Here is a 19,566-nt window from a genome sequence, read left to right on the forward strand (position 1 = left end):
TGCTTAAGTGCCTAAGATATTGACGTGTTAAGCAGAGATCAAAATCTTTAACACTGACCTATGTTAGTGTGCAGTCTAATGAAGCACCTGCAAGCAGTCAAGAATAACGGCCAGTAATGACACACCAATCCTTATGAGGTCATCATTAAAGTTAGTTATTTGATAAGGTCACATATATCTAAATGCTTCATGTTAACAGGCTCACTGCCTGTCACAATAATGCCATGGTTGCTGTTAATCTACGTAAATCATTACAATGCAATAGAGCACAGCTGTATTTAGTCACAGGTGGTGCAGCACAGGGTTTTAATCTTATTCATGACATACGTTTTTGAGCATGAATTTATAGTTAGAACTGTATATACCGTAAATAGGCAGCTTTCTTTGCTTAAAATATTTAGTACACTGTAGGCAACAATGTGACAGACCAATTTTACGAGGTGGCTAATTCGTATTAATTCGTACCACGATTTGCTTTTGCCCTTGTTACGTTGGGGATATATAATCAAATATACACTGCAAAAAATGTCTTTCTTACTTAGTATTTTTGCCTTGTTTTCAGTAAAAATCTTCTTGATGAGCTAAATGACCTAGAAAAATAAGTCTAGTTTTTAGACAAAAAAATATAAACTTTAAGTTAATTAGTGCTTAAAACAAGAAAAATAATTGCCAATGGAATAAGAATATTTTTCTTAAAATAAGTTTACTTTTTTCATAAACACTCAATGCTGATTTTTTTGCTTGTTTTAAGCACAAATTCGCTAAAACTTTATATTTTCTTGTCTAAAAACCAGACCCACTTTCTTGGGTCATTTTGGTCATCTTAATATTTTTACTGAAAACAAGACAAAAATACTAAGTAAGAAAGTCACTTTCCGCAGTGTAACAAGATGCAAAAAAATCTAGAATTAAATGTTTAAGAAAAAGTAAACTTATTTCAAGATTTTTATTGGCAGATATTTTTGCTTGTTTTAACCACAATTTCACTTAAATTGTATATTTTTTGTCTTAAAACTAGACTTATTTTCTTAGGTCATTTTGCTCATCAAGAAAAAGCATTTTAATTTAAGAATTTTTTGAAAATTCTACTTAAACAAGACTACATTGCAAAAAATATTTTTTAAGAAAAAAATTCTTAGTATTTTTGTCTTGTTATCAGTAAAAATATCTAAAAATACTTAAATTAAGATGTGATTTTGTGCATAAAACAAGAAAAAAAATCTGGCAATGGGGTAAGCAATTTTTTCTTACATTTTTCTTGAATTTAGTGTTTAAGAAAAATGGTCAAGATTTTTTTGCTTACCCCATTGGCAGATTTTTTTGGCTTGTTTTATGCATAAAATCACTTAAATTGGATTTTTTTTGGTCTAAAAACTAGACTTATTTTCTTGGGTCGTTTTGCTCATCAAGAAAAAGCATCTTAATATAAGAATTTTTAGACATTATTCACTGAAAACAAGACAAAAACACCAAGAATTTTTTTCTTGAAAATAATTTTTTTGCTGTTTAAGAAAGAAAGTAATTTTTGCAGTGTACTATGAATAGGGGACAGTGCAACACTCAATATGGCCGCTCTGGCGATGGAAGTCCCGCCTTCCAGTTACATGAACCAATCATCAATCAGTACAGACTCGCGTAAGGCGTTTGTCAACCTGTGCGCATGCAAAGTAACTAAAACAACTTTTTTCAATGGAACTTTGAGCTTGAAAAACAAAAGTTGGGGACAGTTGATGTCAGGTTTAATTGTTGGTTGGAAATATGTTGTTTAATTGTGACTTGGGTCCACAATTGTAGAGATAGCTGTCTTTTCCCATTCAAACAGATGGGATTTAAGTCTTTGCAAAGATGGCCGCCTGGTGATGCGACTTTTCAAAAGGGACTTTAGTTTAACTCAACAAGGCATCTTAAAAATGTGGCCCTTGAGATGCTGTAAAATGCATTGTGCAGTGTGTAGCTCAATACTCTAATATGGTTGAGGTGGGAAATCGCAAGAATTTTAGAACTTGAAACGTTCGATGAACGAAAACGAAAGGCTGAGAACCCAATTTAGAGGAACGCACTTTAACAACTACTAGGAGTTACGTGGCGGGACATGCTGAGCTTAAACTTTTTTAAACATACTGAAAGAGTAAAGTCGCAAAAAACAAAACACTCCAAGCGACAATAAGAAAAAAAAATGACAGAACTTAAAGAAAGATAAGGCCATTGGCTTTCTTCAGGTCAAACCTGTGAGAAAACTACACAAATTAATTATACAATCTGTGGTTCCAGGAAAACGTCATTGGTGGCCTGCAGCAGAGGTTGAGTCGAGGCTGTAGAGCTGCCTATCGAACTCAGACGCTGCGCCCTCTGCAGGTTGGGAGGAACAAATGCCTCACAGCTGCCACTAGTACTGAGATTCAGGTAATCCTGTAAGACCAAATTGAAACAAATCTAGTCAGATTGGTACAATTCAAGTATTGTATTAATAATCAATAATTTGAGTGATTAATTGACTTAAACATACATGTTTGGTGGTTTCTGACAGCAGAAGTTCAGTTCGTTCCACCAGCTTCTTGAAGGTCGGACGCTTCAGAGGGTCAACACTCCAACACCATCTCATCACCTCATAACTGATGACACAAACACAAAATCTTAATTGTTATGCACAATGGGTGACACTATCTACAACATAATAAAAAAATGTTTACGCACACATTATGCAAACACACAATCCTTACATTTCACTTGGGGCAAACTCAGGCTCGCTCATTCTGTATCCATCTTGTATCATCTTATAGAAAGTGGATCCAACTTGAATCCCAGGATATGGTGTGTTACCTGCAAACAAAGTTTTAACATATGAGATATGATGATGGTTTTGTTTATGAACTGTATTGTCACTACATCTGATATTTATAATGTGTGATATCAGCTCATACAGACCCAGAGAGAAGATCTCCCAAAGTAAGATGCCGTAGGACCAGACGTCACTTTCGAACGTGTACACGCAAGCAAAAAGACTCTCTGGAGACATCCATTTCACTGGGAGACGTGCCTGGACAGGAAATACATCATCAGTGATGCTGACCAATGCTTTTTTAATATGGTTGTTTAAAATGAGCAAATACGTGACTGCATTAAAGCTGCTATTTTTGTCTGTAGCCCGACAGCCACCTTCTTAAAAAAATTCAGTCTGTATTGCAAAATATTGTTTTGCAAAATACATTTATAGTGCATGAGTTTCTGCTGAGTTCAGCATGCTACTGTATATACAACAGAAACGGGCTCAGTGCCAGTAGAGGCTCGCAGTGCCGGAAATATTAGCAGTGTAATATCTCACACATACACTGTGAAACAAGCTTTATAATGATGAATGTATATATGACTAGTATCGTGTGTCAGTTTCATAAACGTACAATTTTAACCCAATGGTTTAATTCTATGTTATCTTTAAACAAATGATAATGAGGGTGTGATGAAGAACACAAAACACTTCCTCACATTTCCTCTCAGGACATAGTTGGAGTCTCGAGTGATGTCACGTGCCAGACCGAAATCACATATCTTTGCAAGTCGACCCTGAGTCAGCAAAACGTTCCTGGCTGCCAGATCTCTATGGACACACTGTGAATATACACATAACACATTTAAACACCCACATATTTAGAAAAACAAATATTTACAATATAATATACACTCACCTAAAGGATTATTAGGAACACCATACTAATACTGTGTTGGACCCCCTTTCGCTTTTAGAACGTGGCATTAATTCAACAAGGTGCTGAAAGCATTCTTTAGAAATGTTGGCCCATATTGATAGGATAGCATCTTGCAGTTGATGGAGATTTGTGGGCTGCACATCCAGGACACAAAGCTCCCGTTCCATCACATCCCAAAGATGCTCTATTGGGTTGAGATCTGGTCACTGTTGGGGCTATTTTAGTAAAGTGAACTCAATTTGAAATGATTTGAGCTTTGTGACATGGTGCATTATCCTGCTGGAAGTAGCCATCAGAGGATGGGGTACATGGTGGTCATAAAGGGATGGACATGGTCAGAAACAATGCTCAGGTAGGCCGTGGCATTTAAACGATGCCCAATTGGCACTAAGGGGCCTAAAAGTGTGCCAAGAAAACATCCCCCACACCATTATATCACCACAACCAGCCTGCACAGTGTTAACAAGGCATGATGGATCCATGTTCTTATTCTGTTTACACCAAATTCTGACTCTACCATCTGAATGTCTCAACAAAAATCAAGACTCATCAGACCAGGCAGTATTTTTCCAGTCTTCAACTGTCCAATTTTGATGAGCTCGTGCAAATTGTAGCCTCTTTGTCCTATTTGTAGTGGAGATTAGTGGTACTGGGTGGGGTCTTCTGCTGTTGTAGCCCATCCGCCTCAAGGTTGTGCGTGTTGTGGCTTCACAAATGCTTTGCTGCATACCTCGGTTGTAACGAGTGGTTATTTCAGTCAAAGTTGCTCTTCTATCAGCTTGAATCAGTCCGCCCATTCTCCTCTGACCTCTAGCATCAACAAGGCATTTTCACACGCAGGACTGCCGCATACTGGATGTTTTTCCCTTTTCACACCATTCTTTGTAAACCCGTAGAAATGGTTGTGCGTGAAAATCCCAGTTACTGAGCAGATTGTGAAATACTCAGACCGGCCCGTATGGCACCAACAACCATGCCACGCTCAAAATTGCTTAAAACACCTTTCTTTCCCATTCTGACATTCAGTTTGGAGTTCAGGAGATTGTCTTGACCAGGACCACACCCCTAAATGCATTGAAACAACTGCCATATGATTTGTTGATTAGATAATTGCATTAATGAGAAATTGAACATGTGTTCCTAATAATCCTTTAGGTGAGTGTATAAGGTCATACTTTATTATATGGTTCCACTTCTAAACATGAATTAGGATTTTTAAAGCATATGACCACATTGTAAAAAAAAAATGCAGCATGGTCAATTCAACCTATTTCAAGTTTTGACCTGTAATAAGCTGACATAACTTATAAAAACAAGTTAAAATCGTTTAACTTCATTTTTTAAGTTAAAGTACCATAAAATATATGTCGATTTGACAAAAATGTAACATATTACATTATATTATAATTGTACAATTATAATATGTTATTAACACAATATAATATAATATCATATATTGTGAAATGTTACCAACATATTTATATACAAATACTGTATATTGGTAACACTTCTCAATAAATTATATATTATATTATATTATACTATATTATATTATATTATATTATATACATTATATGACCTCAGTTAACCCACTCTGAAATTCGATTAATCTAACACACACTTACATTTTTGGAGGTTAGGAAGTCCATGCCTTTAGCAACTTGATATGAGAAGCTGAGCAGGTCCTCGGTATCCAAAGAGAGATCATCTTTATCATCACACCATTCTGAAAGACGAGAAGCAGATGTGAAATGTGTCAAATAATGAAAGGTGGTGTATAAAGTGGCTGCAGTTTGTATTTATTTTGTTGGGAAGTTCCCACCTGTCTGATTTGATCTCTTCTGATAGGACCTCATGGGCATGTATCCATTTTCATTCCCTTCACTGTGTGTGCATGTAAACATACAATAGATGGTGCATTACATCACTAAACTTAACAAAGAGCATCCGTACTCACTTGACAACACGTCTTACCTTGAAGGCTGTGTTTGGCTGAGCAAATTTTTGTAGTATCCGTCTCCGGTTTTGGAACTAAAAAACGCATCCCTCTTTCTCCTAAGGAAGTTCAAAAGATCACCATAGCAACAGTACTCTGTGATCACTAAAGTGGGGCCTGTTGGAAGAAAAGGGATCTTTTCACAAACATATATATCTAGATTTTTATCAGTTTTACTTGAATTAGTAACTAAGTTTGTAACTTTAATCTGATGTTGTATGACAAATTACCACAGTATGTGAACTCTATAGGGTGGTTTGCAGGACAGGGCTTATCCTAGTTCCAGACTAAAATGCAGTATGCCTGTTCCCTAGGATTCGAACCCATGACCTTTGCACTCCTAACACAACCAACTACGTCAGAGTTTAAAAAAAAACACATTTTTATTTTTGAGTGAACTGTGCCTTTTAAAACGTACCTCCTACTGTACAAGCTCCAAGCAGGTTGACAATGTTAATGTGGCTACCAAGGTAACTCAAAACCTTCAGCTCAGACATAAGAGCCTCCTTCTCAGTGGAGTGAGCGCTCGCTTTGGCAAAAACACACAAAGAAAGATGCATAACATGACAAACAGTGATTTGACTCTGGCTCAGACACAAAGATTCAGATGAATACTCACGTTTTAACATTTTAACAGCAACGGTGGTCACTGTGTCTGCTGAGCAGAGTCCATATGCTGTAGCTGCTACCACTTTACCAAAAGCTCCAGAGCCGAGAATTTTACCTTCACCATGACAAACAACAAACATTGTTGTCATTTAACATTTCCATAAAATTATAAGCTTTATAATATAGGTTGGCGTACAATAGTCATAGTCAACAAACAAGTATTGTCATTTCAATATAAAAGTGTGTACATTTTAATCATTTCAAGTAATATATAAACAGTTTTTTGCCAAATATGTGACACCAGTCATAAGGGTTAATTTTTTTAAATTAGGATTTAAACATAAACTGAAAGTTGAATAAATAAGCCTTCTATTGATATACAGTTCGTTACACTGCAAAACATGACTTTCTTACTTAGTATGTTGTCTTGTTTTCAGTAAAAATGTCAAAAAATTCTAAAAATTAAGATGTATTTTCTTGTTGAACAAAATGACCTAGAACAAAAAGTCTAGTTTTTAGACAAAAAATATAAACTTTAAGTAAATTTGTGTATAAAACAAGAAGAAAAATCTGTCAATGGAATAAGAAAATTTTTCACAAAGCACAAATTCGATTAAATTTTATATTTTTTGTCTAAAAACTAGACTTATTTTCCTAGGTCTTTTTGCACATCAAGAAAATACATCTTAATTTAAGACTTTTTAGATATTTTTTACTGAAAACAAGACAAAAATACAAAGTAAGAAAGTCATTTTTTGCAGTGTAGGATAGGAAATATTTGGCCAAAAAACAACTATTTGAAAATCTGGAATCTGAAATGGCAAAAAATCTAAATGTTGAGAAAATCGCCTTTAAAGTTGTCCAAATGAAGTCCTTAGCACTGGATCAACTCACAAAAATAACGTTTTGATATATTTATGGTAGGAAATTTACAAAGTATCTTCATGGATACTTGTTCTTTACATAATATCCTGATCCTTTTTGCCATTATAGAAAAATCAATAAGTTTGACCCATATAATGTTTGTTGGCTATGACTACAAATATACCTATTCTACTTATGAATGGTTTTGTGGTTCAGAGTCACATATACAGTATGAACAGTATGTGTAATATACACACACATACCTGTACGTACTGTATATAGCATTCCTTATAACGTTTATTGAATATAATCAGAGTTTTAAACTATTGTCCTGCTTTAGTTCCACCCATACGGCAAAATAAAATACATTTCTCAAGCCAGAAATATATTTTAAATATATGCTAAATATATTTTGTAAAAGGTAATGCTCAGTTGAATATATTTTTGAATTTGAAAATATATTTAGTTTTAACCTTCATATATCAACAACATATATTTCAAAATGTATTTCAAGGGCAAGCAAATAAATTTCAAAATATACAAAAAATATAACAGTGAAAAATATATTTTTGTAAACATATTGATTTCAGCAAATATTTTTTTTTGGCTTTTTTGTACATTTTGAAATATATTTAAAAATATACTTTTGTGTATAGCTTATGGGCAGTTTTGTGTTATATCAGTGCTTTCTTACTTCTGTTTAATAGACTGCACTCAGGTTCTCCACAACTACATCTTAAGAGTCACAGTCTTACAGAGAACACAAGTGCGGTTTATTGAACAGTAATAAAGTAGCAACAATAAAAAACACTCAAAGACAAAAGCAAAGATACGGGTCAATAAATGCATATACTACACAGACAGCTTAAATATGACAGAGCTTATCAGCAACAAAAACAGGAAGTTTATGAAATGTACATGACATAAAAGTAACATGAATAAAAGTTACTTTTAAAAAGACTTTTTTATTGCTTTTGTCACATGTATAGCAACTACAGAATTGTGGCTACAAAAATGTCAGAAATGTCACATATCATGTTGTTTATACAGTATTCTGAGTATGCATGTGTGCCAAAGTTTACCAAAGCGGAGTCTTTCCCGTGGAAACTCCCATTTGGGGTCATACGGCAGCTGTGTAGGGTCTATGTAGGTGTAATTGTTCCCATCAAAACTGTCTATCACCTTCCAGTGGATCTCATATTTTGGTTTCTATGGCAACATAAAAAAATGACAATCATACATTGTAAGTGATGATGTATGTGAAAATAACTTTTTGAGCAACTTCATATCATGTAGTGTGTGTGTGTGTGTGTGTGTGTGTGTGTGTGTGTGTGTGTGTGTGTGTGTGTGTGTGTGTGTGTGTGTGTGTGTGTGTGTGTGTGTGTGTGTGTGTGTGTGTGTGTGCGTGTAAACTACCTGCATGTATTTGTAAAGCAGAACCACAAGAATGAGGCTGAGCAGAACGGCAGTGGAGACAACACCAGACAGCAGAGGTGTGAAGAGTTTATGGGGCACAGTTCTTTCTGGGATGAGAAACAATACACAAATAAAACTGTTGGGTATAATACGTCTTAATTCACTGTGCCTTACTAATAAAGTCAGAGCTGTTTGTGGGAATTTAGGTCTGTTGTTCAGAGGATTATAGGAGCTTAGTGTCAGTATTGAACCTTAATGTGCACATGCAGCACAAAATTATAATCCCCGATCTGTCAACAAACTCAGTGTGTCTCTGAGAATACATTATACAAAGATTATCTTACCAGCTGTGTGTGTGCGCGTGCCTGTGTATGTGTAAACTGATTCATGTGTTTATATTGATCAATAATATTGCACAAAATGAATAGACCCTGAAGCTTACATTTGCGCATTCGGCAGATAATTTTATGCAAAATAAAAAAATGTATCAGTATGTGCTTTCCCTGGTTTCAAACCCATGACCTTTTGTGCTGCTTACACAATGCTCTACCAGTGAGCTACACATGAGTCCTGCAATGTCTATGGTCCTCAATTAGATTACTATGTAAGCATGTGTGTGTAATCTTACCACTGATCGAAAACAAGGTGTAGGCCTGTTCGCCCTGTGTGGACGCCACACACTCAAGAGTGTGATATTTTCCTTTGCTGATATTAAGTCGGCTTTCCACCTCGCTCCGTCCGAACTCGGACCCGGACACGGTTACTACGGCAACCTCCTCATCTGCCTGCGTTGAATTCAGCAGGTGGGAGCACCTGTCAGAGGTTACAGTGCTATTTAGAGCCAAACGAATATGACAACTGTTATGTTTGTAGCGGATTATTACCAGTACCACATTATATTATCTATAACAGGGGTCTCCATTGTGGTGCCCGCGGGTATGTATGATAACATTTTAAACAATTCTAAAACATATCAACAAGTACAATAAATAGTAAAATAAATAAAATCAACAAGTAAAACAAAAAAGTTTTGAGTAGACTATACAGATTGTTTTATCCATTGGAGGTAGTCTATCCATATTTTTCTCGCTTTAAGTCATGTTCTTTCTGATCCCATTTTTAAAACGCTAGTTTGTGTGTAATGTTGGTATAATAGCATAAATAAAACCTGTAAAATGATAAAGCTCAAAGTTCACTGCCAGGTGATATGGGTGATTCTCACGAAACCATTGAAACACCATGGCACTAATGATTTTAGCTTTAAAATGTGTAATATAGTAACATTAAAAAGCATCAGAATTAACACAATACTGTGTTCTACCTTCCACAATGTGTGATTTCAACATAAGAATTTATAATTGTAAATTTTATCTCATTTTCTGCTGTAATTCTCATTACCGCAATGTGTCCGGCTGTGTTTGAACATGCGTTATGTTGTAATTTAATCAAATTAACACAAAAATATTAAGAAAAAAAAATAAATGGATGTTTTGCTAGACTACTTTAGATGACAGAAAAAATATTTACTGAATATTCATGTATAATAATAATGAAGAAAAATTAGGAAAATGATGTGTCCATGCCTGATGTTCTCATCCTCCGCAACACTTTTTGAGAACAGTTTAGGCACACATACAGAATTTTAATAAAGTTTGATTTTGAGTGACCAAGCACATGGACCAGTTACTTCAAGATGGCTACCAGGTAAGATAATTTTTTACAGTTAATTTGAAATATTGTCTTGTCAGAATGCTTACACGACATTTTGATTATCATTACCGCAACAGATGCTTATTAAATGTTAATTTAATTAATAGAAGCATAATACTTTGATTTTAAATGCATGTGCAGAATCTCCAAATTATGTTCTTTCAGGTTTGTCATGTCATTTTGAAAATATGTCAGTGTTGATGTTTTCTGACTGTTGCGGTAATGAGATTTTTTAGGACAAATTTTTTATATTATGTTACAAAAAGTGTTAAATGATAAGTAAAAGTTTTTAAATTAATCTTCCCATTTACTCCAGACTTTGTTTTTCAATGTCTGGTGGGAAAAAAAAGTAAATTTAAGCAATTTTTACATTTTCATGCTTGACATTTTTAAAACCAAGTTTTCGTGAGAATCACCCATATATTTTCTTTAGCAGAATTCGTCTTTCAAAGCCTACAGCGAACGTCCGGTTTGGACTACAGCCCTCTACTTCCTGCTTTAATGACATCACTAGAACAGTTTTTTGACTAAACTCCGCCCCCAGGAATACGTCAGTCCCAGCTAAGCTAACGGCAAGCTAAGCTGCTATCGAATCACAACACACTAAACAAGCTACACAATCAGAACTCGTTACGTATTTCTGAAGGAGGGACTTCATAGAACAAGAAAGACATCAGCCCGTTTTTAGGACAGTGAAAACAGCGCTATAGAGATAAGTAAATTGTGTGAAAAATACAGATTTTTTTTTACACGTGAAACATGAACACGTTATATTGCGCACTGTAAACATAATCAAAGCTTCAAAGACACAGAAAGAACGGGACCTTTAAATTGCATTGTGACATGTATTTTTTGAGTATATTCAAATGGATGTGTTTGAGATGTGGCCATTAATGTGTGTGTCACGTGGGTGTGGCTTATATAAGTCTGTGCATGAACCATACCGTGTAAGTGGAGGCTCGCAGTAATACCAAGATATTTTAGGGACAGGATATCCGGAAGCCACGCACCTCACCTGTCCATCAACCGGCCCGTCCTGGGTAACAATTACAGGTTTACCTGAATAAGAGAGTAAGAGAAATTGAGATTTAAAGTAAACAAAGAAAGAATGTATACAAATCTAGAAATTAGTGTGAATTTCCAAAGGTTTACAATTATGTCCAACTCACATATAACGTGGACAGTGAATGACTTATTGACAGATGTATAGTTGTGATTGGCCGAGAAAGTGTAGATTCCACCCTCTGATCCATGAACTCTAACCAGTCTCAGTTCGCTGGTGTATCTGTAACATGCAATAAACAATATTTAGTATGTTTTTCAAATTGCTCTCAGTTTGTTAATGTCTACTATTTATTTCAGTGGACTGGATTTTTTCCACCTACACTGTAAAAATACCTTGTTGCACTTAAATTTTTAAGCTTAATCAATTTAAAACTACAAATCATTTTTACTTTCTTGACTACTGAGGAGTTGCTATAGATTAAAATATAAAGTTAAAATAACTTAAGCATATTCAACTTCATTTTTATAATTTATAGCAACTCCTCACTAGTCACTGTAAAAAGTGAAAATAACAAGTTTATTCAATTTAAATTTTTCACATAAAGTGAAACTAAAGTGAAATTTTTAAGTGTTACCAACTGAAGTATTTAAAGTTGAGTTCCTTTAAAACTACTGCAGCTTCACACTGGGACTGTTTATCTTGCACCAATATTAATTTCTTAAACTTTTCAAACAAGGCAAAAATATGTTTGTGTATTAAAGAAAAACAACACCATTTTCAATATTTTACTATGTTCTTACCTCAACTATGACGAATTAACACATACCTATCTTTTTTCAGTGTGTGCACTTAATCTTTGTACAGCGTGTAGTAAATCTGTTAGCATTTAGCCTAGCCCCATTAATTAGGATCCAAACAGGGATGAATTTAGAAGCCACCAAACACTTTCATGTTTTTCCTATTTAAAGACTGATACATGAGTAGTTACACGAGTAAGTATGGTGGCACAAAATAAAACATGGCAATTTTTAAGAGGATAAAAATGAGAACTATATTGTATGACAGAAGAGCACTTAGTTTGTAGCACTTCGACCTCGGCGCAAAGTCATCACTCCTGACTACTCCCCCCTACAGAACTCCGCTGAGGTTGAGGTGCTGCAAATTAAGTGCTCTTTCGCCTGGAAATACAGTTCTTATTTTTTTATTTTTTATCTGCTTTAAAAAAATCCCAAAATTATTTTGTGCCACCATACTTACTCGCTTTAACTACTCATGTAACAGTCTTTAAAAAGGAAAAACAAGTGTTTTGTGGCTTCTAAATTCATCTCTGTTTGGATCCTAAGGAATGAATGTGGCTAGGCTAAATGCTAACACATTCACTACGCACTGTACAAGATTAAGTGCACGCATTGAAAAGATAGCTATGTATTAATTCATTTAAGTTGAGGTAAGAACATAGTAGAATATTGAAAATCGGTGGTGTTTTCCTTTAAAGATTTATGTTTGCAATGTCAGACTTCAGGTCACTAAGGTTGATTTGATTCATTTTAAGATTAAATTTCACTTTTAGTCAGCAACATTGATGTTGAGCAATATCCTAACATCCCAGTGTCATTTATCCAAATCGGTTTCAATTTACAACTGAATATGTTTGTGTGTGTGTATCTGTACTGCTGGTTGTGTAGTGTAATGACGTGCTCGGATGTGTTTTTGAGCTGTTGGTTGTTGTAAGTCCAGTTGACATCACTGGGTTTGGGGTATGATGTCATCTCCACGCTCAGAGTCAGACTCTCCCCCTCTCTCACTCTCACCACATGGTCCTCTCCCTCAGTGAGGTTAATGAACCCGTGTTCTGCCACAAAAAAAAATACAAACTGAAAATATTGTTTTGGCAATGTAAGATTTACAATAGGGAGCAATGTCCCTTTAAAGCCAGCTAGTTCAACCTGTGTCCATTTTGGCAACACTCTCAGTCATCTATTGTAAACCTGCAGTATCTACTTGAATAGAGAAAGACCAAAACCTCCAATATTTGTTTTTAAGGTTACGTTTTAAAAAACAAATGTCAAATCGTATTGAATCAGAATAAAAAGCTGGATGTTTCATGCAGATGCAGCTACTTAAAGCTAAAAAAATCAATATGCAAAACAATTAGATCTTTGAAATTTAGTGGTCATAATACAGTGGCATTCTCTTTCTTTACTATTTCTAGTTAAAACCATCAAAGGATTAGTCAATTTTCTTTAAAAAAAATCCAGATAATTTACTCACCACTATTTCATCCAAAATGTTTATGTCTTTCTTTGTTCAGTGGAGAAGAAATTATGTTTTTTGAGGAAATCATTCCAGGATTTTTTTCATTTCAATAGACTTTAATGGACCCCAACACGTAACAGTTTTAATGCAGTTTCAAATTGCAGCTCAAAAGGACTCCAAACGATCCCAAACGAGGCATAAGGGTCTTATCTAGCGAAACAATTGTCAATTTTGACAAGAAAAATTTGCACTTTTAAACCACAACTTCTCGTCTTCCTTCGGTCCTGTGACGCGCCAGCGCCACCTCACGCAATATGTCATCACGTCAAAGAGATTGCGGATGATGTATGCGAAACTACGCCCCAGTGTTTACAAGTGTGGAGAAAGAGGACCGTTCCGACGTTGTTGTTTGTCGAATGATACTAATTAATGTCTTTGTGTCAGTTTATTGTTTAAAATTGTCCGCAAATGTGCGTTTCATATATGTAACACGTGACCTTACGACGTCACTGCGTAATTACGTGAGGTCGCGCTGGCGTGTCACAGGACCGGAGATAGACGAGAAGTTGTGGTTTAAAAGAACATATTTTTTATTTTTCTTGTCAAAAATTACAATCTTTTCGTTGGATAAGACCCTTATGCCTCGTTTGGGATCGTTTATAGTCCTTTTGAAAAAAAACTGCCAAGTGTTGAGTTAAGTGTTAAGTGTTGGGGTCCACCAAAGTCCATCAAAATGAGAAACATCCCGGAATGCTTTCCTCAAAAAACACAACCTCCTCCCGACCGAACAAAGAAAGACATCAACATTCCGGATGACATGGTGGTGAGTAAATTATCGGGATTTTTTTAAAAAGAAAATGGACTAATCCTTTAAAGTCCCTGTAAAGTCAGATATTAAATGTGTTTGTCACACCACATAAAAAATGTGTTAACCACTCAACCAAATTTAAAAGATGGAAAAAATAGGCAGCGTGCACGCTGTAGCCGCTGAAACCACGCCCACTCACGGAAAGCTACTGTCTCTCTCAACTTTCAAATACCACTACAACATGAATGGATGCTCGCGATTGTGTTAGGGGCAGGGCCATGCGTCGGGGCTCAAGTGCGTCATCGAGACACCGTTTTAGGCCCACCAATAAAAATCCTGAACTCAGACATTGTAAAAACTGTTTAACAATCTAACTCTGCAATTCAGTACTACATAGTTTACAGTCTTTGTGCCCGTGTTTGGGCAATACATTTCTAACATTTACAATGTGCTTAGAAACAATGTTTCTTTACAGGGACTTTATTTTCAGAGCAGAACTGTAGCTATGGATATTCGCTTCATCCTTTTCTTACCATAAACCTCCAAATTGACCGTTGCCGTGGAGACGCCCCTCTCATTTCGCGCCAGGCAGCGGTAAACTCCAGAGTCGCTCATTTTCACAGATTCGGTCCAAACTGTTATCGATCGCTGATATCCTCGAGAACCAATCAGGATGTGAGAGTTGTGCCTCTCCTTTGCTACCTAAATAAAATATCATTGAAATTAATGAACAGTGCAAGTTAGATATTGTGTTTAACAGTTCAATGGGTTATTTTGCTACAGAGTATATTGATCTAACCGCTTCAGTGGGGAGGCTCCAGCTCAGGTGAAAATCATGGTTGATGTTGCTGGTACTACAGGTAAGTTCAAACACCTGATCCTGAATCAGTATTTCATTTTCTGATCTGGATAGGCTGAGTACTGGCACCGTCTCTGGAACTGTATTACAAATAAACATGTAGTTAGTATTGTAGATGATCAAGTATAATTTTTTATTTGGATAAACTAATTATCCTTACAGTAAATCATAATCATGTGTTCATTTAAAGAAAAACACCACAGTTTTTCAATATTTTACTATGTTCTTACCTCAACTTAGACAAATTAATACATACCTATCTTTTACCAATGCATGCACATAATCTTTGTACAGCACGTTATGAATGTGTTAGCATTTAGCCTAGCCCCATTCATTCCTTAGGATCCAAACAGGGATGAATTTAAGCCACCAAACACTTCAATGTTTTCCCTATTTAAAGACTGTTACACGAGTAGTTACACGAGTTAGTATGGTGGCACAAAACATGGCGAAATGAAAACTATATTGTATGGCGGAAGAGCACTTAGCACTTCGACCTCTGGCGCAGTAATATTGACGGACGTTTGAGCAAGAGGGGAAAAGTCAGGAGTGATGATTTACGCCGAGGTCGATGTGCTGCAAACTAAGTGCTCTTCCGCCATACAATATAGTTCTCATTTTTTGTCTGCTTAAAAAATTGCCACGTTTTATTTTGTGCCACCATACTTACTCGTGTAACTACAGTCTTCGCCAAATAATATGAATACATTTCAATGTTTGAAATTTTTCTTACTTCTGTAAGATAAACAATTTTGGTACAGTTTAAGTCATTCTGGTTAACCAGCTGAGAACCACTGCCAAACATACCCCACCACAAACGCACCTAGTCGAACGTCCAGGTTATACTCGCTAGACCTCACGGGTACTTCATCCATCTCCCCTGCACAAATGTAGCATCCCTCGAAAGCCTTGGAGACGTTTCTGATGGTGATGCCTCTCTGAGGATGCGTGGTGTAGGTGAGTCCATCTGGGAGGGCGGAGCCAGCGCAGGTCTGCAGAGACAGTTGACTGACAGCTGGATCTGTTACCAAACACGGAAGGGTGCAGTTCTCTCCTTCCTTCGCAAGAAGGCCATTCAACATGGAGCGCACAAATGCATTTTCTAAGTCTGCAAAAAACGAAACAGACAAAGTTAAGAAAAACCAAAAAGAAGGAGAAAAACAAAAGATAGGGAAATAAGGAAGTGAGCAGAAGAACATAGACAAGTGTTTGCAAAAGATTTATCACACATTCAATGCCTTCATCATTCAATGACAGTTAACAATAAAGTAAGCCTACGTTAAATAAAAGAAATGAAACCACATCTACACGAAGGTGTGGTTAAGGCACACAGCTTAAGGATATATATATTTGTGCTGCTTCAAAAGACATTCAAACACTACTTCAGGAGTAAAGTGTGGGAAATGAGGACAAAGGACGCAAAACAAACAAACCTCAAAAAAAGGACTGATGTGTAAACGTATTCAAGCACACCTTTCACATAAATGTAGATGGAGGTTTTTGCGCTTGTGTTTGTGTTTTCGCAGATATAGCGACCCATATGCTGCATCTGTGTGGAGGTGATGGAGATGACGCTGGCTCCGTCTTCCTCGCGTTCTCCATCAATCCTCCGGCCTTTATCTCGCAGCCATCGCACCCCGCCCGTGTTTCCCTCTCCCACGTCATAACAACTAAGTTGTAGTTGTTCACCTTTGAGTATCACCAGATGAGGGGCATCAGGGACAATAACAGGTTTAAACCATCCTAGAATAAACACACACACAAATCGGTTAACTGCACTTACAAAGTCTGGTGAAATGGGCACAATTTCACATTGTGCGAAATTATTAACCTTTGTGAGAAGGTTCCTCCTTTGTCAGAGGAACCTGTGTGTTTCCAAAGGCCCAGTACCCTAATAAAAGGTCCTTTTATGTACCATTTAAGTAGAGATATGTTTACATTTGGTACCTCTGAGGTACTAATATGAACTCTGCAGGTGCAAAGGTATACTTTCCAAAATTGTACAGCCCCAGTGACAGCTAGGGACCAAATCTTGCATGACCCGTGAAGAAACCCACAGCTGTCTTTGTTTGTTGTCAATTGATGTTATCAAAGCAAAACCACTTTAAAGATTTCAATCACAACAAACAAAATGACCAAAAACAATGATATCTGGGTCACACAATATAAACTGGTGAATTTCACAGAGAACAAGTCCAGGTCATGTTTTATGCAAAAATATAATTTTATTTTAACTATATTTTACTGTAATTATTTAAAATACAGAAATTCTGATGAGATTATGAGACTATTGACGAAAATTATTTATGAAAATGTAACTTTTTTAATTACACCAGAAATTGACAGGGAAAGTAATTATAAAAATCTTAAATGCTCCTAAAACTGGGAGTACTGATATTTATTTTAGGCAACACATTTTTAATTTTGGCATTCGCCCAAATTGCCTTGTTGTACGCTGTTGTCTTCTTCCATCATCCAAATGACTGTGGGAGTACAATGACTAATCCCTTACTTCATCATGATCAATGCTTCAGTGGAATAAGAAGAAATCATTAATCAAGACATTGAGCAAAAGAAAGTGCACACAATGTGTATGGGCTGCATTAGTCACTATAATGCCGTTTACTCAGGATCGCGGAAGATTTCATCTCATTTGCATAACAGTCCGGAGCATTCCTGATCTTACCAGCAAACTGTTCCAATTTACCGCTGCGACACGCAGGCTACACACAAACACAAAACCAGCACACAAAACGAAAGGACGCGAAATAAATCAAATTAACAATATGAATCAAATTATTATAGGAAATATATATTAAATATATCAAAATATTATTTCAAAATTAGTTTTTTAGCTAATAAACGTTAAAAGATAAAAACGTTAGATGTTTTCGACTTGATGCGGTCCTGCGCAGACCGATCTATCGTATGATATCAACGTACCGCGAGAGCTATGCGCAGTATGTTCTCGAATACATCTCAGTAGAAATTCTCGCGGAATTTTTATATCATACGCCGTTTGGTCTGCTCAGTGCCGCATGAATTCGAACACACCTATAAACAGGCAATTAAAATAGGCTACTTGAAGTTAAAGGACTCGCGCATTTAAAACGTGAAACTGCACCGCGTGATCTTAGATTAAACGTCAGGATGTGTTTACAGTAAAGTGTTTAGTCAAACTCTTCCTACAAAACGCCATAAACCGTTTTAGTGATAGTTAGTGTGTTGTCTCCTTGATATTTTTACTAAAATAAATGACGGACATGTTACACCTGTAGATGACACCTGTACGTTGTGAACCTTCTTCCCGAGCGGCATCTGTTGCTCGCAGTACAAGTGTTGCTTATCATCTGTATCATTACCAGGAAACAGAAAACGCACCGTTAGTTGAGGACAAGTTGTGACACGGTCTTTAACTGCTATGAATTTATTTAAGTTTATGGACTCGTATTGATACAGTATTATGCCTTTATGTTCCTAGATACATACGTTCACAACTAGATTTGACTTACTCGTATCTAATTACACGCCAATTAATTATTGACACTGAACACAACACATGGTATTATATCGCGCGCTGTGCGAATTAAGCTGTCTGCAATAGCTAAAATTAATCGCTAATTTGATAGATAGATAGATAGATAGATAGATAGATAGATAGATAGATAGATAGATAGATAGATAGATAGATAGATAGATAGATAGATAGATAGATAGATAGATAGATAGATAGATAGATAGATAGATAGATAGATAGATAGATAGATAGATAGATAGATAGATAGATAGAGCGCGACCACAACTAATAGCCAATTAGCGCTGAGAAGCGTTAACAGATGGAAAGAAGATCAAAACTCTTAACGGTCACCATCTGCATCTGTCTGCAAAACAATCGACTTATTCACATGAAGCATTTGCTCATTTAACTGAAGATAAATACAACCAACGTCAACATATTTGTAAAAAATAAATAAAAATCGACTTAAACAGCTTAAAATTAAGTTAATCACTTGTACTCACCTTCAGGTAAGGTGAATATAAGCAGAACGGTGCACAGAAACCAAGCGTTACCCATTCTGTCTGTGTACGCTAGTCGTGCATGCATCAGTATGACTGATCCACAACTGACTGTATGTACTCAAGTCTCTCTCTCTCTCTCTCTCTCTCTCTCTCTCTCTCTCTCTCTCTCTCTCTCTCTCTCTCTCTCTCTCTCCCTCTCTCTCTCTCCCTCCCTTCAATTCAATTTCATTATAAGTGTGTTTAAAGTGCGCTCTCTCTCCCTCCTCCTTCTCTCTCTCTCTCTCTGTTGTCAAGATGTTGTTTTGACCCAGTGTGTTT

At 36.2% G+C, this 19,566-nt stretch overlaps 1 protein-coding gene across 1 annotated transcript; it reads right to left on the reverse strand.

Moving 5' to 3' along the window:
- Positions 1–1,406: 1,406 nt before the first annotated feature.
- kitb (KIT proto-oncogene, receptor tyrosine kinase b) lies at positions 1,407–19,440 on the reverse strand. Its single transcript, XM_073864963.1, has 21 exons — positions 19,249–19,440; positions 16,702–16,971; positions 16,052–16,336; positions 15,169–15,308; positions 14,903–15,071; positions 12,965–13,157; positions 11,469–11,578; positions 11,244–11,358; positions 9,218–9,402; positions 8,590–8,696; positions 8,256–8,382; positions 6,320–6,424; positions 6,119–6,229; positions 5,679–5,817; positions 5,527–5,588; positions 5,330–5,430; positions 3,484–3,606; positions 2,926–3,037; positions 2,721–2,820; positions 2,507–2,612; positions 1,407–2,409 (listed from the first exon to the last, which is right to left on the reverse strand). The coding sequence occupies exons 1-21, from the start codon at positions 19,331–19,333 to the stop codon at positions 2,251–2,253; spliced, it is 2,904 nt and encodes a 967-aa protein (XP_073721064.1). The 5' UTR covers positions 19,334–19,440; the 3' UTR covers positions 1,407–2,250.
- Positions 19,441–19,566: the final 126 nt, after the last annotated feature.

The sequence above is a fragment of the Misgurnus anguillicaudatus genome, chromosome 3, assembly GCF_027580225.2.
Source record: "Misgurnus anguillicaudatus chromosome 3, ASM2758022v2, whole genome shotgun sequence".
In the NCBI taxonomy this organism is placed as follows: domain Eukaryota; kingdom Metazoa; phylum Chordata; class Actinopteri; order Cypriniformes; family Cobitidae; genus Misgurnus; species Misgurnus anguillicaudatus.

What these genes read in the sequence shown, in the direction of transcription:
- kitb (XM_073864963.1), bottom strand. Translation starts at nt 19,333, where the DNA reads ATGCATGCACGACTAGCGTACACAGACAGAATGGGTAACGCTTGGTTT. An exon ending in AGCCAAACACAGCCTTCAAG is followed by an intron (nt 5,589 to 5,678) that starts GTAAGACGTGTT and finishes ATGCACACACAG; the next exon opens with TGAAGGGAATGAAAATGGAT. An exon ending in GAAGAGATCAAATCAGACAG is followed by an intron (nt 5,431 to 5,526) that starts GTGGGAACTTCC and finishes CTCGTCTTTCAG; the next exon opens with AATGGTGTGATGATAAAGAT.